Genomic DNA, 23598 nt, shown 5'->3' with positions numbered 1-23598 from the left:
CTATTCTCACTCCGCATCACTACCCCCACCCCCACTGCTGAAATGTTGACTTAAAAAAATAACAAAAGGAAAAGATTAAGAGCACTTATTTAGTTTCCACATCCAATAAAGAAGTTGAGAAGGAAGGAAATTTCCAATGGTCAATGTTGCAATCAGCAGTTTTGGAGCCAGTTATGGGTGGGAGGGGATTGTAGGAGGTTAACATATATATCTAAAAATGTGATTTGGGAAGTAGCTGCAAATTTCTCTACAAACTTAACACGCATCCTGGAGAGTTGACTGTGGAAGTTAATTAGCTTCATGTATCTTAATGCTTTTGTTACATGAAGCCTCTTAGACTACTGCAGTGCAATGGATTTAGCAGAGCAATTCAAAATCACTTGGCCAAACCAGATTGCTTTGGCTAAACTGGGGAGGGGAGGGTCCTGTAAAATGCTATTTATTTGCATTTGGCCAGCAGCCTGCTTGTTCCCAAACTGAGTAAGAACTCCTTGTTCCCACGTGCATGATTCTGGCATAAGCTGAAAATGTGTACTGTTAGTCAAAGATGGGCACAGGGGACATCCAAGTGGGAGCCTCAACTCAGGAACCCAGTGCTCTGTTTTTGTCCCTGTAATGAACTCTGGTCCTGTTACTATGACTGCACTGGGCTGTGTTAGTCATTTTTAGCGATTCTTATTCTGCCCAAAGACCTTGATCTGTTTAGATTTTGTGGCTTAAAAAAAAATCTTAGTGGTTACATCTGTCTTTCTCTTCATTTTATCTTTTGCGCTTTGTAATTTATTTTTACTCTCTGGGAACATTTATATAAACATGTTTCACAAAAGCAGAGTGACACTGCCGTACCTAGGAAGCCTGAGCACACGTCTAAACTGGGCTTCTTTTTTATGTACCCCACTTCTTTAGGGACCCCCCCCTCAAGCCTGGAAAAATGCAGTTGTTCTGTTTGTCCTTTGCAGCCCTTCTATGAGAGAGACAGCTTATTGTTTATGAGAGTTAGAGAAAAGAGAGTCCATTATGTCTTAGGAAACCATTTCTGTAAACTGCACATTATGTCTCTTTATCCTAGGCAGAGAAAATCTCTTCCTGTTAGTTTACTAGAAAGGAAAGAGGGAAAATAATCACCTCCTTTTCTTCCTTTGGGCATGTGAGTCCTTTTTTTTTAAATTAAAACTTCTGCCTTAGAAAACTTCAAAGAATTAAGAAAAAAATGTGAATGGGTCAGGGAAAGAATTCAATTATAAGCATATTTGAATCATTAATTAGTTCTCCACTTTCCCATGTTCCTGGCAGCTAATGCTGGTGCTGACCTGCTCACACTTGCCTCTCTTATTATGTAGTTACAGCTGAGTGACTTTAAAACTACCAAGACTCTAAAACTACCAGCTGTATAAGAAATACACTTTGAAAACACCATACCTGTAGACCCAAACTGGAAATTCTGAATATATTTTGTAGTAATAAAATGAAGTTTTAAGATAATAGCATCCTTCAGTTACAGCCACAGAACAAAAGGAATAGGAAATTGACAGGAAAAAACCTTCTAATGGTTGTGCCCTGATCCAGCACTCTCCAGTGGATGTGCTTAGTTTGGCCCTAGGCTGGTCAGAACAAGTGCTCTGGGGGGCTCCCAAAATGTGCATCTGTAGTCTCAGAGGTTCTGAGTATCCCCAGAATACTAGGAATATGCCAATTGGCTAAAATTACTGCACACTATTCAGTTTTTTTCTTCTTCATTTTTTTTTAAAGATTTTTTTTGATATGGACCATTTTTTTTAAAAGTCTTTATTGAATTTGTTACAATATTGCTTCTGTTTTATGTTTTGGTTTTTTGGCCTCAAGGCATGTGGGATCTTCGCTCCCCAACCAGGGATCGAACCCACACCCCCTGCATTGGAAGACGAAGTCTTAACCACTGGACCACTTTCTTCCTTTTTTTCTTTCTCATCTCTTTTCAATCTCTGGCCCAGGTTAGAGTTGCCAGGAGCTACATCTGTCCTTGATACAGTGGCTGACGTATGCTCTGCTCTTGGACCTCCCAGAGGCTATACCTCAAAATCAACTATTGAATTAAAAAAAAATACTCATGCCCAGGCCCCACCCTTAAAGATTCTTAACTGAGTTCACAGTGGGGCATGGGCATCCAAACTTTTTAAACTCCTCAAATAACCCTGATGTGTGCTATGATGTTGAGAATCAGCCCCTGTCATGGTGGGGCTGGTGGTAGTGTCACAAGGACAGAGATCCAGCTCTAAGATATCCCAAACCCAACTATGCTCTGTCCCAGGAAAGTCTGCAACAGCCACCTGTTGTCAGATGCGACAACACTGACAGCTCTGCCTCCTTTCCTCTTCCATTTGTCTTCTACCCACTGTCCTCTCCCCACTGTCTGTTCTTGTCTCTCTTTTGAGCCACCAGGGAATTAAATCAGCTGTAAGCCCTGGAAAGGTCTTTATCCTTCTGCACTGAGCTTGCCTTCCCATAAAGGATTGGGTAACTCATTGGTTAACTGAGCAAGTAATTGGTAGCCTGTTGGGTAGAGTTCATGTTTTTCCAACAATAACAGGGACCACATGCTGCTACTCATCATCTTGCCTCCTTTCCTGAGTCTTATTCTTGTATCATATGGAAAAACATTAATTTAAAAATCCATTCTTTTGGGCTTCCCTGGTGACGCAGTGGTTGAGAGTCCACCTGCCGATGCAGGGGACATGGGTTCGTGCCCCGGTCTGGGAAGATCCCACATGCCGCGGAGCGGCTGGGCCCATGAGCCATGGCTGCTGAGGCTGCGCGTCCGGAGCCTGTGCTCCGTAACGGGAGAGGCCACAACAGTGAGAGGCCCGTGTACCGCAAAAAAAAAAAAAAAAAAAAAAAAAAAAAAATCCATTGTTTTCAATTCTACATAGTAATCAAGCATTAAGGAAATGTTCTTGCCAACTAGGTTAAAAAAAAAAAAGGTTGAGATTATACAATGCCTCACAGATACAGTTCTTCCTTGTGCACATGATTATATCCAAACCTTACTCTCCCTTGGACACATAGTAACATATCGATGCCAGACTGGCTCACATTCATCTGTCTTTTTATAGTGAAACTGCTTTGTAAGCTCTGGTAGGTTTCTGGTCTAATTAACTAAGGTGTACATTTTTGATATATTGCTTTATTTTTTAAGAGATAGTAGCACTTTTTAGGAAACAGTTTCTGGAATACTATTTTAAAAAACTATTTTAGAAAAAATAAATTTGTTACACATTTATACTTTTATGTAAACTTTAAAATAATTCTTTTGAGTTATTTTAAAAAATAGGACCACAAGGATTCTGATTAGAAATTCATATATAATATATGGAAAATATTTATTTTATGCTATTAAATATTTATATTCAGGGACATGGGGTCATTCTTTATTAAGGTATTATTTTATGTTCTTCAATAAAATGTTTTATAGGCCTTCGTAAAGGTCTTGTACCTTTCTTAACAAATTCATTGCTAGATATTTTTTAACAGCCTTGATGAGGCATAATTTGCCTTTGAGTTAGAGTTGCGCAACCATCCCCATAAATCAGTTTTAGGACTTCTCCACTATCCCCAAAAGTTCCCTCTGCCCTTTTGCAGCTTACCCCAACTCCCACCCCCAGCCCTAGGCAACAGCTGATCTTTCTGTCTCTATAGATTTGCCTCTTCTGGACATTTAAAATAAATTACATCACATCAATATGTAATCTTTTGCGTCTGGCTTCTTTCAGCTTGCATAATGTTTTTAAGGTTCATTTGTGTTATAGCATGTATCATTAGTTTGATCCTTTTTTTCTTTTTTCCTGGCTGTGTTGGGTCTTCGTTGAGGTGAGTGCAGGCTGCTCTTCATTGTGGTGCGTGGGCTTCTCATTGAGGCGGCTTCTCTTGTTGCAGAGCATGGACTCTAGGCACCTGGGCTTCAGTAGCTGTGGCATGCAGGATCTAGAGCACAGGCTCAGTAGTTATGGCACATGGGCTTAGTTGCTCCACAGCATGTGGTATCTTCCTGGATGAGGGCTCGAACCTGTGTCCCCTGCATCAGCAGGTAGATTCTTAACCACTGTGCCACCAGGGAAGTTCCTTTTAAAATTATTTATTTATTTATTTATTTATTTAGTTTTGGCTGCGTTGGGTCTTCATTGCTGCGCGCAGTCTTTCGCTAGTTGCAGTGAGCGGGGACTACTCTTTGTTGCGGTGCTTGGGCTTCTCACTGCAGTGGTTTCTCTTGTCGCAGAGCACGGGCTCTAGGCATGTGGGCTTCAGAAGTTGTGGCACGCAGGCTCCAGTAGTTGTGGCATGTGGGCTCAGTAGTTGTGGCTCTTGGGCTCTAGAGCGCAGGGTCATTAGTTGTGGTGCACGGGCTTAGTTGCTCCACAGCATGTGGGATCTTCCTGGACCAGGGCTGGAACCTGTGTCCCCTGCATTGGCAGGTGGATTCTTAACCACTGCACCACCAGGGAAGTCCAGTTTGATCCTTTTTATTGCTGAATAGTATTTCATTGTATGGCTATACCACATTTTCTTTATCCATTCATCAGTTGGATATTCACATTGTTTTTGGTTTTGAGCTACTATGAATAATGCTGCAGTGAGTATTCACATACAAGTTTTACACATTTTCATTTCTCTTGGGTAGATTCCTAGGAGTGAAATTGCTGGGTCGAACAGTAAGTTTATGTTTATCTTTTTAAGAAACTGCCAAACTGTTTTCAAAGTGAATGTACTGTTTTACACTCTCACAAGCAACGCACGAGGGTTCCAGGTACTCCACATCACCGCCAACATTCTGTGTCATGTCTTTTTGATGATAGTCCTTCTAGTGGGTCTGTGTTGGTTATCTATAGTTGCATAACAAATTATCCCCAAATTTATTTGCTTAAAATCAAACTATTCCTATCTTACAGTTTCTGTGGAATCTGGGTGTGGTTAGCTAGGCCCTCTGGTTTAGGGTTTCACAAAAGACTACATTCAAGGTATTGCAGGGGGGACTGTATCTACCTGGAGACTTGACTGGGGAGCGATCTGCTTCCAAGCTCACTCAAGTGGCTATTAGTGGAATTCAGTTCCTCTTGGTCTGTTGAACTGAAGGCCTCGGTTCCTCACTGGCTGTTGGCTGAAAGCCTCCTTCAGTTCTTTGCCTCATGGGCTTCACTGGAGGGCAGCTCACCCATGGTAGCTTGTTTCCCTCAGAGCGAACAAGTGAGAGAGCAAGAATCTTTTTGTCATTTAATCTCAGAAACGACATCCCATTACTTAGAGGCTGCCTACCACATTCATTGTGGTTTTAATCTGCATTTCCCTAATGACTAATGATGCTGAATGTTTTTTCACTGCTTATTAGCTGTTTGTATATGCTCTTTGGTGAAATATCCACTCAAGTTTTTACCCATTTTAAAATTGAGTTGTTTGCCTTCTTATTATTGAGTCATAAGAGGTCTTTATATACTCTGGATACAAATACTTAATTAGATATTCTGTATGCAAATTGTATTCATTTTCTACTTCTTGATAACAAATTACCACCAGCTCAGCAGTTTTAACAACACAAATGTATTACTTAGTGATCTATAGGTCAGAAGTCTGGTAGGGGTCTCACTGGACTAAACCCAGGTGTCAGCAGCTGCACTCCTTTCTGAAGGCTCTAAGGGAGAATCTGTTTACTGCTCACTCGGGTTGTTGGCAGAATTCATACTTGTGTTGTAGGACCAAGGTCTCCATGTTTTTGCTGGTTGTAAACTGATGGCCATTCCTAGCTTCTAGAGGTCACTGCAGTCCTTGGCTCTTGGCCCCCTTCCACCATGTTCAAAGCCAGGTTGTCATCCATGGAGCCAGTCCTTCCTGTGTTGCATCTCTCTGACTCTTCCTCTCTCACTCCAGCTGGGAAAGGCTCTCCTCTTTTAAGCATTCATGTAATTAGATTGGGCCCACCTGGATAATACACGGTAATCTTCACATTTCAAGGTCTTTAACCTTAATCACATCTGTAGAGTCTCTTTGCCATGTAAGGTAATATATTCATAGGTTCTGGGGATTAGGCAGTAGACATTTGGGGAGGGTGTTATTTTGCCTACCACACAAATATTTTCTCCCAGTCTATGGTTTATCATTTCATTTCATTTCATTTGCTTAATGGTGTTCTCTGAAGTACAAAAGTCTTTAATTTTGATGAAGTCCAACTTATTGATTTTTTTCTTTCATGGATTGTGCTAAGAATACTTTGCCTAACCAAAGGTCATAAAGATTTTTCTTTTTTTTTAAGAAAATTTTATAGTTTTAGCTCTTCAATTTAGATTTATGATCCATTTTGAATTAATTTTTATATATGGTGCTAGGTAAGGATCTAAGTTTGTTTTTTTCATGTGGATATCCAGTTGTCTGCAGCATCTCCTTTCTCTCATTAAATTGTTTTGGCACCTGTGTTGAAAATCAATTGGCAGTGATTATAAGGATTTATGTTTGAACTTTCAATTCTCTTCATTGATTTGTATCTCTATCCTTGTGCCGATATTACACTGTCTCCTTTTCTAGGTATTTTAAAGTTTTTGTTACTGTTAAGAATGGAGTTAAAATTATTTTGAACCTAAAATATCATTAACTCAGAACGATTTTCCTTAAGCTCACTGGCAGATTGATATAATTAATCTATCATAATATTGTCTTGGCCTTGAAGTAAAAAGAAAGTGTAACTTTTATGCCTCAATTAGGTAACTGGAAATTGCTTTGAATCTATTAAATTCTGTCTAATGGGACTAAGTTGCAAAGATGTTGGAGATTTTGATATTAGTGTTACATTAAATATCTTGATGAATAGTATTTAATTTCATATTTTGAATTTGAACAAGTTATTACTATTGCTATATACACATATTCCCTTGGTATATGTAACATTTCCAAATTTTCTTTCTTATTTCTTTCAGATCAATCTCTAGAATCCCGTAGAATCTACAACAAGCCGATCCAGAGCTTGTCCAACATGGACACCATTTTCAGTGAAGCCCTTCGGAAGATGCGGAAGCAGCACCCTGGGTGCCTTTCTCAGGAAACTTCCATCCGTGCAGTCCAGGCCGCTGTCCAGTATCCCTATGAGGTGGGCATCAAGAAGGAAAAGGAGCTGTATGTGTACCTTCAGAGATCAGGGCAGGCTAGAGCCCTGCAATATTGTTTCTTGGCGGAGAGGACCACAAATAAGTGGTCCACTCCCTCTGGAGCATCCTGGAAAACAGCACTGGCACGGCCCATCTCTTCTGTTGGCATTCTCGGTAAGGACATGGGTAATGTCACTCCCCAAATCTGCACACGTAAAGTATTACCATTTGCTTAGGGCCACCAGGTGCCAGGCTGTTTGCCAAATATATCACTTGTTTTAGCTAAGTTAATTTTCACTCCAGCCCATGAACTATCTTTACTTTATATGTGAGGCCTAGAAACACTAACCTTCTCAACAGTGAACTAATGAAACCCAAGTCGTCTAATGTAGGTCTGTCTGATTCCAGACTCTGGGTATTTTTTAACTCATTTCTACCTCTTCCATGTCTCTCATTCCTGGATTTCCCAACAATGATTATTAATATGTTGCACATTTCAAAGTGTGTGCTGTCACTCCTATAGCTAGGGATTTGGAATGAAGGCTATATCTTTCTGGTCCTTGCATCCATTCGCTTCTCCTGGTTCAAAACCACTATCCTCAAATTCATCTGAACTCTGAAATAGTGGCTTCCCTACTTCTTCCCCTAGAAAATTTCTCAAACAAAATGTCTTCTTTCCTCAGAAGCTAGCTCTCTGATTGCCTTCTTCAGGCCACTTTCCTAAACTTCACTTTCTCTTAGTCTTGGCCCAAGAATGGTCTTGGGTAGATTCCAAACCTCCTGAAATAGTAAGTGAAATGTTATATGTATTAGCTTATATACAGTCTTCTGGGGGAGGAGGTCCAAAGTTTACTAAAAGCATCAACTTTCTTAACCCTCACCCAGCTCTCTAACACCAACCCAGCTTGGAGGGGAAGAGCCCTCTCTACATCTTCTTAGTCTGTGGTGGTTTCAGTCAAGTTTGCGAATAAAATAGTGTGTCTTTAACGCAAACACATTGTGCTCCTCTAGCGACTCTGTTCACTTGTGACTTTTTAAGGAGATGCATAAATAGTGTGACAAAGAACTATGAGTATCCCTTTTTTATACTCTTTCAGCAACACCAATATTTGTTCCCAGTTATGTACTTACCCCTTTCTTCTTCCTTGTATTCCTTCAAGCCAAGAATAATTAATGCAAAATAATAGTAAAAGTTTTAAGTTTATCAGTATTTTGTTTGTCAACCATCATTTGAGAATTTCCCTATTTCCTTATTGTGAGCTTTTTAAAAATACTTCAGGTTTGTGTCTAGCATGGAATGTTTAAAAGTTTAAGGTTGTTTTTTTTTAAGTATACCCCACATTGTTCTGAAAAATATTTGAAAAAGCATTTAAACTGTATAGAAGACAACGTGGATAAAAATAAAGTGAGAGAGTTTGTCATTTCCCCCTTCTTCATGTTTATCCACATCCCACTCTGCACTTCTTCTTTGTGACACAGCCTCCCGCCACACCCTGTGTCCTCTGGAACACGCCCACAGCCTCATCTGGTTTACTAATGGCTCCCCCTCTGTCTCCTGCCTGAAACCTGGCTTACCCTGGGCACCTGCTTCTCCTGCAGCCCTGTCAAGAGAATGCTGTTGCTTCTCCCACACTCCATGGACCTCACTGTCACTTCCCAGTTCCCCTCTCAGACCATTACCCCTTTCAGGACACTCTCCTCTGTGGTCCTGCCATCCAGTCGTATCACTTTATCCCTCCTCATTACTGTCAGTGCTCCCCTGCTTTGCCCTCATTTTAGTACCTGGCTCACAGTTATTCTCTGTGGCCCAAATCCTGCTGCCATCTGGTTGTCTTCATCCTCTGTGTGAATAATTCAGCCCTGAATAACCCAGCCCTGTTGCTTCTGGGTTCCTTCACCTCCTCAGATCCAGCGACGCTCACCTCACTTCACTTCTGTGACCCATACTTATGGCTTCACCGTAGGTCTTGTCTTTACCCTGAACATTTCTCCACCTCTGAAATGTGAAAATCTCACTTTTTCACCACAACCTTGTATTTTCCCACATCCCTTTCTCGGTTATTCTAACTAGTACATGTGTTACTTGATCAGCTCCTCCTATCTTTACTTTCTTCTCTATTCAGTTTTAATTTCCAGTCATCACTTCAACTACTCTCTTACCAATGTCCTCAAATGCCACGACTCATCCTTTCATTATGCCCCCTGGCAAAACCCCAGCCCTGATGAGCCCAACTTTGCACTTCCACGAGCCTATGTTCTCAGATCAGGTCGGCACAAACTGCAAGTTCACATTCTCCCACCTCACCTGGACTCTCAGGGCTGTCAGAAGGGGAGAAGACTGCAGTTGACCAAACACTGCAGAACCAGTAGTCAAAGCATCCCTTATCCTTTATTTACTTCTCTGAGTAGAAGAGGTTCTTGACTAGATTTAATTCCATGGCAGTTAAAGGCAGTGATTTGGTACAGGAGCAGGACTCCTGGTCCCTGTCTGTGTGTGTTTAATGAGGAAAAATTAAGAAACTAAATTCAATGTAAATGCAATATATACCTATGAAAACATAATTACCAACAGTGAAAAGTTTGGTCTTTCAGCCCTTTGTTCTTGAGAACTTTGAGACCACAAGGTTGTGAAAAATAGAAGTTAGTAGCTAAGAACTTTTTGAAAGAAATAGATACTGTTTTCATGTATATTTTGTTTCAGTGATTAAATGAAAAGTATCAGTTTATAGAACTGAAGAAGATCTAAAGTTATAGCTAAGACACTTCTAAAAAGCATTAGTCTGGCCCACTTTGTGGTTTGGATTATGAGCTGTTTGGAGCCCCAGCGGTCCTTCAGCAGACCTGCTCTGAGAGGTGAGCGCCGAGGAGCTCTGCTCCATCTTCACCAGGTGGCCTTCCTTCCCCGCTGTGTTCAGTTCAGAGATATCACCTGCATGACATTATACTTTACAAAGCACTTTCACGTAAACTTCTCATTAGTCCTTATTGTCCCTGTGAGTTTATAATCTCTACATGGTAGGAATTTTCAGCTTGGGACTGAAAGCTAGGAGGCCAGGGTTTTGAACCCCCAACTCTACCTCCTATTTACCCAGGCCAAAGTTTAGGATACAAGCTGCTACAACAGTGAGAGCTATCCAGCCCTCTTGTTACTGAGTGAAATGCAGATGCTTAGTAAATTTGGAAACCTAAATGTTTTAAATAATTTAATATATATATTATATTAAATAATTTAATACAATTTAAAAATTAAATATATTCCAGAGAAACTAAATCAGTGATTTCTTATTATTGATAACATTCTTTATTCAAAACCAATTGCCACAGTGGATTAAGAGGCACAAATTACTATGTATAAAATAAATAAGCTACAAGGATATATTGTACAGCACAGGTAATATAGCCAATATTTTATAACAACTTTAAATCCAGTATAATCTATAAAAATTTTGAATCACTATGTTGTACACCTAAAACTAAAGAATATTGTAAATCAACTAAACTTCAATTGAAAAAAAAAAACAATCCCAAAGCTAGTCATTGTAAAGTGTAGAAGAGTTATATATACATGTCTTTCACAAAACATCCACAGTGGGTTGGTTAGGTAACAGGTAACCTGCTGCTGTAACAAATAACAATCTCAGTGGCTTAGCACAATAAAGATCATTTTCCTCCTCACTCCACAGTAATTCTAGAACCAGGTTCTTTCCAAGTAGCGGCTCTGCCATCCTCCTGGATAATAAGGGTCAGCAAATTTTTTCTGTAAAGTTCCAGATAGTAAATGTTTTAGACTTTTGGGCCCATATGGTCTCTGTTGCAACTACTCAACTCTGCTATTGAGGACAAAAACAGCCATAGAGCAATTTCGTGGACGACGGGTGTGCGAGAGCATCTGCGGGTGCCAGGCGGGAGGGGACCGGGAAGACCCAGCTGAGGGTGTGTGGATTTGAGCCTTCGCGTTTCTAACCCGAGATCTTGAAATGCATCGTGATTCCTGTCTGTCGGACTGTAAAGTTTATGTAGGTAATCTTGGAAACAATGGTAACAGGCTGAATTGGAACAAGCTTTTGGCTATTGTGGACCACTCTGAAGTGTGTGGGTTGCTAGAAACCCTCCCGGCTTCGCTTTTGTTGAATTTGAAGATCCCGAGATGCAGCCGATGCTGTCCAAGAGCTAGATGAGAGAACACTATGTGGCCGCCGAGTAAGAGTAGAACTGTCGAATGGGGAAAAGAGAAGTTGAAATCGTGGGCCGCCTCGTTCTTGGGGTCGTCGCCCTCGATATGATTGTCGGAGGAGGAGTCCTCCACCTCACCACACATCTCCAAGACGGAGAAGCTTCTCCCGCAGCCGGAGCAGGTCCCTTTCTAGATATAGGAGAAGAGAGAGATCACTGTCCCAGGAGAGAAATCACAAGCCGTCCTGATCTTTCTCTGGGTCTCCTAGCCGATCCAGGTCAAATGAAAGGAAATAGAAGACCAGTTTGCAAGAGAAGTGGTGCACAGGAAATAACTTCATTTGACAGGAGTATGTACAGAAAATTCAAGTTTTGTTTGAGACTTCGTAAGTTTGGTGCATTTTAAAAATGTTTTAGCTGTTCACATTTGTTTGTCTCTTGGAACAGTGACACATAAAGATGTAATTCTCTATGGTTTGAAATGGATTATATGAGGCATGTAATATCAAGAATTGTTACTTTACAATGTTCCCTTATGCAAAATTGAATTTGCTTTGAATTTTTAGTCTTGCATAGACTGATAATAAACCTCTAACTCCTGTCCAGCTAAAGTGTGATGTTTAATATTATGGAAACAAAACTGGCAAAAATTGAAAAGACTTTCTGTAGCTGGGCTATGCAGCTGTAGTTAAGCAAGCAGTCTTTAAAAGCTGCTGTGAACACAAGCCAGCAGGTAAAAATAAAAGCTGCACCCTTAAACTAGATTAGAGGTTTAAAAATTCCACTAGTCTTCACCCTGGACAAGAGGTTGTCCGGTGGGTTTAGAATCTAAGAAGTTTCAAGAAAGTTAGTTTACCTTTGCTTTAGGTCATAAGTTCCTTCTGTGATTGCTGTATATGAATACATAGCTCTTTGTAATATTATTTGGAAATTTGAGACTATTCAATATACCAATGTCCTGCTAGTTTAAGGGTACATTGTAGAGCTGAACTTTGAGTTACTGTGCAAGATTTTTTTTTCATGCTGTCATTTGTAATATGTTTTGTGAGAATCCTTGGGATTAAAGTTTTGGTTACAAATTGTTGTTTAACCTGAAAGCCTGTTTTTCCTTGCAAAACTAAAATCTGAGCTTGGTACCAATCAAGTCCAGGTATAACATTCCTATTGGAAGCCATACTTACATTTTCTTGTAAAGTGCTTTTGAAAATAAAATATTAACATAATTGTGTAATAGTTGAACCCACTATTACCATAGTTCTGGTCCCATAGAAGGCAGTTTGTTACACAAATCTTATTTTGTAAGAAACACAATTTGAGGCTTTTGAAGTGAAGGGAATTTTTGGTTGTCTACTTAAGTGATGATACATTTTTAGGAGTAGAAGCCAGTTCAAAGTCCATGATATTCAGTGACCAGCATTTTAAAGTATAGCCACCTGATACATTATAATCCAAAGTTGCTGGTAAAAAAACAAACAAAAAAAACCCAAAAAACTTTAGCACAAAGTAGAACTTTAAACATTCCACAAAGCTTTAAAAATTGCTTCCATTTTATATAATTTGAGGTGTTGCATGGAAATTCTAAATTGATCCATCATGTTGTGAAATTCACTATCTGGTTTAAATGTAACAATGCAGAATTGAATATGGAGGCATGCATAACCTTCTTCTTAGAAATCTAGAGGAGTTGTAATTTCAAATTTTTGTGCGATTAGATTAAATCATAATGCAACAGTCTTTTCCTTAGTTTCCTTAAATGTACTATTTAAAGATAGTTTTGGATTATGCTGTACTGACTTTCTTTAATATAAAAGATGTCATTGTATTAATCTATAAGGATGTTTTATAAGATACAGATCCTAAACAAATTATTTCCAGTGGTCCTTCTTCACCTTTCATGCACATATCAAGGGAGGAGAGTCCTGGGTGTCACAGGGGGAGATCTGGTGTCAGTGGAGTTCAGTATGAGCCTTGTTACAGAAGACACTTTTAAGACGGCCTATTGATTTACTGGGAGCTCGGGCTTTGGGCCTTTTGTCTTTCGGCATTTCATAGCTTACAACCTTTGTTAGGATCAAGCAAGGCAAGATAGCTAAGAATTCATGGAAGTAATATGGTACATCAATATTACACTGCTCTTATAAATCTACATGGGCATTTTTGGCAGTATACAACTTGCAGAGTCTTAAATTGGAAGGGTTTCTGTAAAAAGGATAGTGGATTATAGCTATAATGTGGCTAATACAGACCTGATATAAAATTAACCTCCAGGATTTAAACTTAGGGTCCAAATTTGCAATCACTTTAACCAGAAAACCTAGCACAATTTTATGGCTTGTTAAAAATATGGAAGATAGAAATCGTTAAAACCTTACATTCTACATTTAAATTGTGGCTATTAAAAAGTTTAGTTACTTTGATTTCTGAAATTAACAAAGTCCTTTTGGCCAGTTTTGTCTTGCATTCTCAGTTGAGTATGATACTGAAAGCAGTCACAGAGACTTTGACTTGTGGTGTAATGATTACAGGTGTTCACTAGAGGTCACTATTAATAATACTTGGTGATAATTTAAGGAACATATGTAAGGATTATAGTTGGTTTTTATGCTTTCAAGAATAGTTAATATTCTATGGTTCTCTGTTCATTGTGGGTTACTTCTGACCTCCATGTCTTAAGCAGAAAGGTAAATACAAAGATAAATTAGCCAGAGAAATTTTAATTTTATGAGATGTAGATACATTTTACCTACTGTTTCTATGCTTTTTTACAGTTCCTTAAAAGGTCATGTGATCAGTAGATGGCATCACCACCTTTTTAGATTCACCCATGTCTGAATAGAAAGTCCTGGTCGCTTTTTACTGTAGAGTTATGGTTTATATTCTTACAGTGTTTCTTTTTCAGGAATGGTGTTTTCCAGGCCTACTGACTCATTTTTCCCCCTGATTATATAAGAACCACTGGTTTACTACTTTGTATTAGTGTGCTTTTATTTTCAGAATCCCCAACATGATTTAGTTGTCGGACCTGGTTGGTGGTAATATCTTCTGGTTGTACGTTTCTGTACCAGACTGTTGCCTTCTGGTTTTCCTTTTTTTTTTTTTGAGAACATGAAAGATTTTCATAATTAAAGTAGCTGAAGAAAAAACACGGCCATAGACAATACAAAAACAAATCAGTGTGATTGATTCCAGTAAAACTTTATTTATGGACACTAAAATTTGAATTTGATATAATTTTCCTGTGTCACAAAATATTCTTATTCTTTCATTTTCAGCTATTTAAAATGTAAAAATATTCTTAGCTCACCAGCAGTACAAAAGCAGGCAGTGGGCTGGATGCAACCTGCAGGCCAACTTCTGCTCTAGGGTCTCCTCCAAAGCCTCAGAGTCGTTCTCTGCCTCCTCTATACCCAGGTGGTAATGAAGGATTTTGTGGGTGATTTTAGGGGCCAGTCGTGATCCCACACCACCCTCTTCCCCATTCCCTTGACCAGAATTAGTTACAGGCCCTACCAGGATACCAGAGGTCTAGAAAGTACAGGCTTCTATGTGCCCAGGAAGAAAATGAAATGGTGTGGGAAAGAAATAGCAACATCTTTGCCATTGAATAATTTTTCTACATTTTCTATCCTTCTTGCCTTTTTAAAAAATATTTCTCACTTTTCTTTTCCCTTCCCCAGCTGGGTGGTTCAACTTCTCCAATTTCACTGTTTTAGTTTGATCTTTCTTTAAATATTTCTTCAAATATCTTTATCTTGAAGTTTTTCTTGACTCATCCAACCAAAAATAATCTCTTTCCTTTGAATCACCAAAGAAATTTGAACTTCTCTCATCATTTACTTTACCTTTAAGGGTGGATATTTATGAACTTTTTCCTTTCCCACCACTAGATTATAAGTTCCTTGAGGGTTGGTACTACTCATATTTTTAATAACAGTTTTATTGAGGTGAAACATATGTCATAAAATTCACCCATTTCAAGAGTACAATTCAACATAAAATGCTGCAGCTGCTGAAAAAACGTATGGCAATCCCTCCAAAAATTAAAAATAGAATTACCATATGATTCAGCAATTCCACTTCTGGGTATATCAAAAAGAATTGAAGGCAGGGACTCAAACGGGTATTTGTATAATCATGTCCATAGCAGAATTATTCACAATAGTGGACTAATGGTGGAAGCAACCCAAATGTCCATTAACAGATGAATGAATAAACAAAATGTGGTACATATATATATTCAAAGGGCTATTATTCAGTCTTAAAAGGTGGGAAATTCTGATACACGCTACAACATGAATAAACCTGGAGGCTATTCTACTAAGAGAAATGAGCTAGTCACAAAAGGACAAATACTATTTGATTCCACTTATATGAGGCACCTAGAGTAGTCTTTGTTGAAAAAGACTAGAGTAGTCAAAATTATAAAGATAGAAAGTAGAATGATGGTTGCCAGGGGCTGGGCAGAGGGCAAAATGGGGAGTTATTGTTTAATGAGTACAGAGTTTCAGGTTTTTTTGTTTTTTTTTTTTTCTTGCGGTACGTGGGCCTCTCACTGTTGTGGCCTCTCCCGTTGCGGAGCACAGGCTCCGGATGCGCAGGCTCAGCGGCCACGGCTCACGGGCCCAGCCACTCCGCGGCATGTGGGATCTTCCTGGACTGGGGCATGAACCCGTGTTCCCCGCATCGGCAGGCGGACTCTCAACCACTGTGCCACCAGGGAAGCCCAGAGTTTCAGTTTTGCAAGATGAAAAGCGTTCTGGAGATGAGATGGATGGTGGTGCTGGTTGCACAACTCTGTGAATGTACTTAATGCCCCTGAACTGTACACTTAGAAATGGTTATGATGTTAAGTTTTATGTTATATGTATTTTACTGCAATTAAAACATTTTTAAAAGACATAGTAACAATGTCACCAAAAAGAGAGTACACTTAAGTGGTTTTTAGATATTCATAAAGTTGTGTAGCCATTGCCACAAAAAAATTTTAGAACATTTCCATCACTTTAAAAAGAAACCCTGTACCCATTTGCAGTTATTCCTCATTGCCCATCCTCCCAGCTCCTGGCAACTACTAATCTACTTTCTGTCTCTGTGGATGTTCCTATTCTGGACATGTCATATAAATGGAATCATATAACAAGTAAAATTTTGCATCCAACTTTAACTTAGCATAATGTTTTTTAAGGCTCATCCATGTTATAGGATGTACCATTTAGTTTTATGGCTGAGTAATATTCCACTGGAGAGACATACCACCTTTTGTTTATCCATGTTGATGACATTTGGCTTGTTTCTTCTTTTTGGCTATTTTGAATAATGCTGCTATGAACATCTATGTACAAGTTTTGTGTGGATGTATGTCTTCATTTCTCTTGGGTTGTATATACCTACCTACCTAGGAATGGAATTGCTGGATCGTATGGTAACTGCACGTTTAACATTTTGAGGAACTTCCAGCTTGTTTTCTACTGCAACAGCACCATTTTACAATTTGCCAGCAGTGAATCAGGGTATCAATTTCTCCACATCCTCACCAGAATTGTTATTGTCTGTCTTTTTAAATTATAGCTATCCTAGTGGGTATGAAGTGGTAGCTCATTGTGGTTTTGATCTGCATTTCCATAGTGACTAATGATGTTAGGCATCTCTTCATATGTTTATTGGTCATTTGTATATCTTCTTTGGAGAAATGGTTAATCGATCCTTTGCCTAATTTTATTTTATTTTTAAAAAATTTTTATTGGAGTATAGTTGATTTACAATGTTGTGTTAGTTTCAGGTGTACAGCAAAGTGAGTGTTATACATATACATATATCCACTCTTTTTTAGATTCTTTTCCCATATAGACCATTATAGAGTATTGAGTAGAGCTCCCTGTGCTATACGGTAGGTCCTTATTAGTTATCTCTTCTATATATAGTAGTGTGTTTATATCAATCCTAATCTTTCAATTTATCCCTCCCCCCACTTACCCCCTGGTAACCATGTTTGTTTTTTATATCTGTAACTCTATTTCTGTTTTGTAGATAAGTTCATTTGTACCCTTTTTTTAGATTCCACATGTAAGAGATATCATATGATATTTGTCTTTCTCTGTCTGACTTACTTCACTCAGTATGAGAATATCTAGGTCCATTTATGTTGCTGCAGATTCCTTTGCCTAATTTTAAATTGAGCTGTCTTTTTATTGTCGAGTTTGAGTTCTTTATATATCCTGATACAAGTACCTTATCAGATATATGATTTGCAAATATTTTCTCCTATTCTATGGGGGTTTTTTCACTTTCTTTATTGTGTCCTTCAAAGCACAAAAGTTTTTAATTTTGATAGTGTCCAATTTATCTATTTTTTTCTTTTATTGCTTATGCTCTTGGTGTCATTTCTAAGAAACTATTGCCTAATCCAAGGTCATGAAGATTTACTCATAAGAGTTTTACAGTTTTAGCTCTTACTTAGGCCTTTGATCCACTTTGAGTGATCCACTTTGATCTACTTTTATATATGGTGTGAGGTAGAAGTTCAACAAAATTCTTTTGCATATGGATATCAGTTGTCCCAGCACCTTTGTTGAAAAAGACTATTCTTTCCCCCCATATTGGCACCCTTGTCAAAAATTGATTTTCCATAAATGTATGAGTTTATTTCAGGACTCTCAATTCTATCTCATTGATCTATATGTCTATCCTTATTCCAGTATCACACTGTCTTGAATAGTGTAGATTTGTCAAAAGTTTTGAAATTGGAAAGAGTTTGTTTTTGTTTTTTTTTTCTATATTGTTTTGGTTATTCTGGATTTCTTGTATTTCTATATGACTTGTAGGATCAGCTTGTTAATTTCTGCAAAAAAAAACAGTTGGATTTTTCATAGTGATTGCACTGGATCTGCAGATTGATTTGGGTAATATTGCCATCTTAACAATATTAAGTCTTCTGATCCACGAACATGGGATGTCTTTCCATTTATTTAGGTTTTATTTAATTTCTTTCAACAATGTTCTTTTGTTATTAGTGTACAAGTCTTACAATTCTTCCTTAAATTTATTCTGAAGTATTCTTTTTAATGCTATTATAAGTGGAATTGTTTTCTTAATTTCATATTCAGATTATTCATTGCTAGTATATATAAATAAAATTGATTTTTGTATATTGATCTTGTATCCTGCAACCTTGCTGAACTTGTTTATTATTTCTAATAGCATATGTGTGTTTGTGTGTGAATCCTACTTACTGTTATACCTTCTGAATCACTTAATACAGTGCCTAGCCTTAACTAGTATTCAATCCATTTGTAGTCCTTGAATTTGTATCTTTGAATGCCACGTTTCCACAGAAGCCTTCCATTCACTGAGTAATTTCTCAGTTGCCAATACCATTGAATCATTCTTTTTCTCCTTCACTCTTATCTGCAGGCTTGGGAACAATGGGCCGAGGCATTGCCATATCTTTTGCAATGGCCAAAATCCCTGTGATTGCTGTAGAATCAGACAAGAAGCAGCTAGAGACTGCAAACAAGATAATAACCTCCATCTTAGAAAAGGAAGTGTCCAAAATGCAGCAGAGTGGCCACTCTTGGTCAGGACCAAAACCCAGGTTAACTACATCTATAAAAGAGCTTAGTGGTGTAGATTTAGTTATTGAAGCAGTATTTGAGGAAAGGAACCTGAAGAAACAGGTCTTTGCTGAACTGTCAGCCGTGTGCAAGCCAGAAGCATTTCTGTGCACCAACACTTCAGCCCTGGACATTGATGAGATTGCTTCTTCCAGTGATCGTCCTCACTTGGTCATTGGCACCCACTTCTTCTCACCAGCTCACGTCATGAAGTTGTTAGAGGTTATTCCCAGCCGATACTCTTCCCCCACTACCATTGCCACTATTATGAATTTATCAAAAAAGATTAACAAAATTGGAGTAGTGGTAGGCAATTGTTTTGGATTTGTTGGGAATCGAATGTTGAAGCCTTATTATAATCAGACATATTTCTTATTGGAAGAAGGCAGTAAACCAGAGGAGATAGATCAGGTGCTGGAAGAGTTTGGTTTCAAAATGGGACCTTTTAGAGTGTCTGATCTTGCTGGGTTGGATGTAGGTTGGAAATCCCGAAAAGGGCAAGGTCTTACTGGACCTACATTGCCTCCAGGAACTCCCTCCCGAAAGCGAGGCAGCTGGAGATATTGCCCAATTCCTGATATGCTCTGTGAATCAGGACGATTTGGCCAGAAGACAGGTGAGGGTTGGTACCTTTATGATAAGCCGTTGGGTAGGATTCACAAACCTAATCCCTGGCTTTCCAAATTTCTGACACAGTACAGAGAAACCTATCACATTGAACCACGTATCATTAGCCGGGATGAGATCCTCGAGCGCTGCTTATATTCACTCATCAATGAAGCATTCCGCATCTTGGGAGAAGGGATGGCGGCTACCCCAGAGCACATTGATGTGGTCTATTTACACGGGTATGGATGGCCAAGGCACAGGGGTGGGCCCATGTTCTATGCTTCCACAGTTGGGTTGCCCACAGTGGTAGAGAAGTTGCAGAAATATCACAGGCAGAATCCTGATATTCCCCAACTGGAGCCTTGTGACTATCTGAAAAAACTGGCTTCCCAGGGAAACCCTCCTCTGAAAGAGTGGCAAAGCTTGGCAGGACCCCCCAGCAGTAAATTGTGATTCAGCCTTTCAGGTTTTGCCTCACATGCTGGCATCAGGTAGTGCTCACTGAATTTCAGTGAAACTAAATCCAAAGATCCAAAGTAAGATTGCTCTGAAATGCAAAGCAAAAGAAGTAATTGGCCAGCTAAAACTCTTCTTTGGGTCTTCTGTCTGATGAAGATTCTAACGGGTCAGATCTTTAGGAATGTGCTTCCTATGCCTGGGAATGTGTCCCTATCAGATAAACTATTTCAATCTCAGTGAATAAACTTATGTTAACACCATAATCACTAAGGAAAGAGCCTCAGAAATAAGTTGAGGTTCCCAAGTTCTTTGATCATTGGAGAAATATGTCATTAATTATTCACTGATACGTGTATAAATTCATTTGAGCCCTTTCAACCTCACACACGTAGCACTGATAGGAAATCTTATGGACCCTTCATTCAACAGACACTCATCATGCACCCCTGAGCATCTTGCACAGCTCTTGACAGACCTAGAGTCCAGAGGGGCATTAATCCAGCAAGGAAGCCTATGATACATTTCACTTCAGTCTCAGAGGTGGAGTGAAGATGGTTGGCAGGGTAGAGTCAGCAGTGAGGGTCTCTATGAGTGAGCTTGGAAAGCTGCCAAGGGAGAGGCAGAGGCAGTAGTCAGAGGCAGAGTATCAATGGCAGAACAGCGTTGAAGTTTAGGCAAAACACAGTTGAGAGTTGGTGAGGAAACCACATACTTCAGATCAGAATAGGGAGGTCAGGGTAGCTTGGCAAGTCATGCTCAATATAACACTTCTGTCCAAGGCCCATGTGCACAGTCGTCCTTGCTGCTTGCAAGAGGCTCAGTAACATTTTATGATAATTTCCTCAAGACCACCGGATGTCCACAACCTGGTCTTTATTTACTCTTCTAATCAGACAGAAGTAATGGAAAGTAGTTAAGTTGTTGACTTAGTGTAAGAAGAGATCTCAGGGATCTAACCTCCTCTAATTCTGTGATAAAGTCATGATGCATTTCCCGGTCATGATATGCCTTTGTGATGTTGGGTATGAAATCTTAGCAAGTCTAAAATTATTGTAAAACAAATTTTGTTTAATTTTGTTATAAGAACTCTTTTTACTTTTTGCCTTGTATGGTTAAATGTTGAGGGGCTAGTCAACACAAAAACTTGTACACAAATGTTTATAGCAGAATTATTCATAATAGCCCCACATTGGAAACAACCCAAATGTCCATCAACTGATGAATGGATAAATAAAATGTAGAATAGCCGTACAATAGGATATTATTTAGTCATAAAAAGAAATGAAGTGCTAATACATGCTACAACATGATGAACCTTGAAAATATTATGCTAAGTGAAAAAATAGGCAAATCTATTGAGATAGAAAGCAGATTACAGCTTGCCTAAGGCTGGAATGATTGGGGGTGGGGAATAGGGAGTGGTTGTTAATGGGTACAAGGTTTCTTTCTGGGTTGATGAAAATGTTCTGAAATTATTGTGGTGATGGTTGCATAACTCTGTAAATCTGCTAAAAACCATTGACTTGTATACCTTAAATGAGTGAACTGTATGGTATGTGAATTATATCTTAATACAGTTAATAAATAAGTAAACAAACAAACAAATGGGCTTAGGTTATTGTCCTTCAGGATGGTAAATGAACTGGTTTTTTTACAATATTTTCACCAGTGAACTTAAACAAAATTACTGAAAGTTCTGATAGAGAAATCTTGAAGGAATATAGCATAAGTTTTCCATTGTACAAAACAAACCAAAAAAACTTCTAGAGTGTGCTTTGAGTTGTAGTTCAATTTAGAATAATTTTTGAGATGTGTATTGCTGGATTTTATATAAATTGGTCCTTGAAATTAAAGACATCAATAGAAAAAAATTCCTGAAAATAGTTACTCTGTCTCCAAAGTGTCTTAGTTTCAAATTAATGTAAACTTATTTCAAACTCATACACACATCAACTTTTTCTTCTTTAGACCTTGAGTAGATTTCAGTTTTGAGTTCTCTTTTTTTTTGAGTTCTTAAAACTTATTTTCATCCTACATTCTCCTTTAGATTGGGGTTTTGAAACTAGAGTGTCTATGAATAGATTTTGAGTCAATAATCCCTGAAACTTTGTGCTAACATTTGTGTATATGTATCTGAGTGCATTGCTTAGAAAACGTGCCGTATCTTACATTGTATTCTCTGACATGTCTATGACCCAATAAATGTTAAGGACCAATACTTTATATATTGATATAAAATGGGAAGAAGAAGTATGAGTTCAATTATCCTTATTTTGTGTCAAAGGAGGCAAGACTGATTCAAACTGTTGGGTCCCATAAACAGCAGTGGCTAATATGAAGAAACCTTTCCAGGATATCCCATCCCATTATTGAAAATGCACTTGCTTAAAGACTTATTTTGTTGTTGTTGTTGTTAATAATTTTAAAACTATCTTTTTTAAAAAAAACACATTCTAAATGACATGTTAAAAATATGTTCTAATGGTAATTGACTCTGACAAGAGCTACATATTAGAGGCACCCTTGAAGCTTTGCCATAATACTCCAGCTTTAAAGATGAGACTAATTATGTTCCTTAAATCAGGAAAGCCACCGTGCAGCTGCGGTTGCTATCTACTTATTCATTTCCAGCAGGAACAGGTGTGCTTGCAAGAAAGAAAGTGAGGGATCCTAAACTCCCCTGATTAATGATGTGACAGAAATGTGCATGCAAATCATATTCCACAGCACTGTAGAAACCTGAAATTTCTAGGGTCTTACACTTGTCTTTAAAATAGACACCTAGAAATTCAGAAATGTTGCAGATTCACTAGATTAGCTGAACCCTCTTGGTAGCCATTGATGAAATTAATATAAATCAAGTTCTCTGGACTATGTTTAGAAACAGCTTTCTTCAAGAACAGAATAGTTTTTGACTCTTCTTGGGACTGTCAATGCCACATGGTTATTTTGCCAGTTTACGTGTATTTCGATATTAACAGACAAGTTACACTGCTTCCCTGCAGGACAGCAACCTTACACAACTCTGAGGGACACCATTTATACCCTGCTCCAAGGGACTGCCGTTCACATAGAAATAATGTGAACAGTACCCTGTAGAGTTGTGCAACACCCAGTATTGTTTCCAGGGCATGCCGTGTAGAGGTTTCAAGCCCCAAAACAGTTTCTTCTCTTTATTGCTGTAAGTATCTCTCTAAACAAAGTTGACAAAAGTAGAGGGAAAGTCTCCATTTAGATTGGTGTCTCCAGTGGACGAAATTTTTAGAAAAGATTACGTTTGACCCTTGAACAGCTCAGGTTTGAAAAATTCCATTTTTTCAATGGTAAATACTTTTGTACTACACCATTCACAGTTGATTGAATCTGCTGATACAGGGGAACCATAGATACTGAGGAACCATGTATATGGAGGGCCCACTATAAATTATAGGTGGATTTTTAGACTGGGAGAAGGGTCAATGCCCCTAACCCCAGCCTTGTTCAAGGTTCAACTGTACGTCTTGTCTGTTCTTCTTAGTATTTTTTTTTCTAGCACCCTGAGAAAGAGGAACGTGAGAGAGATGAACAGGGCTTTTAATTCTTGTCAAAAGAATTCCAGGGTATTTTAATTGTAATATTTATTTGTTCTCTTTCACCAAACCTAAAAT

At 38.6% G+C, this 23598-nt stretch overlaps 1 protein-coding gene and 1 pseudogene across 1 annotated transcript in view; both read left to right on the top strand.

The window, feature by feature from the left end:
- Window positions 1-21836, top strand: part of EHHADH (enoyl-CoA hydratase and 3-hydroxyacyl CoA dehydrogenase) — a 50517-nt gene extending 28681 nt beyond the window's left edge. The window contains exons 6-7 of the mRNA XM_004278444.3: window positions 6933-7274; window positions 18684-21836. Coding sequence (XP_004278492.1) covers window positions 6933-7274; window positions 18684-19945 — 1604 coding nt within the window. The 3' untranslated portion in view covers window positions 19946-21836. The remainder of the gene's footprint in view (window positions 1-6932; window positions 7275-18683) is intronic.
- Window positions 7350-12504, top strand: LOC117196061 (serine/arginine-rich splicing factor 3-like; annotated as a pseudogene).
- Window positions 21837-23598: the final 1762 nt, after the last annotated feature.

Source organism: Orcinus orca, chromosome 5 (genome assembly GCF_937001465.1).
Source record: "Orcinus orca chromosome 5, mOrcOrc1.1, whole genome shotgun sequence".
Taxonomy (NCBI): Eukaryota; Metazoa; Chordata; class Mammalia; order Artiodactyla; family Delphinidae; genus Orcinus; species Orcinus orca.
The sequence above is the reverse complement of the archived record's forward strand: the minus strand, read 5'-3'. Positions and strand labels throughout refer to the sequence as shown.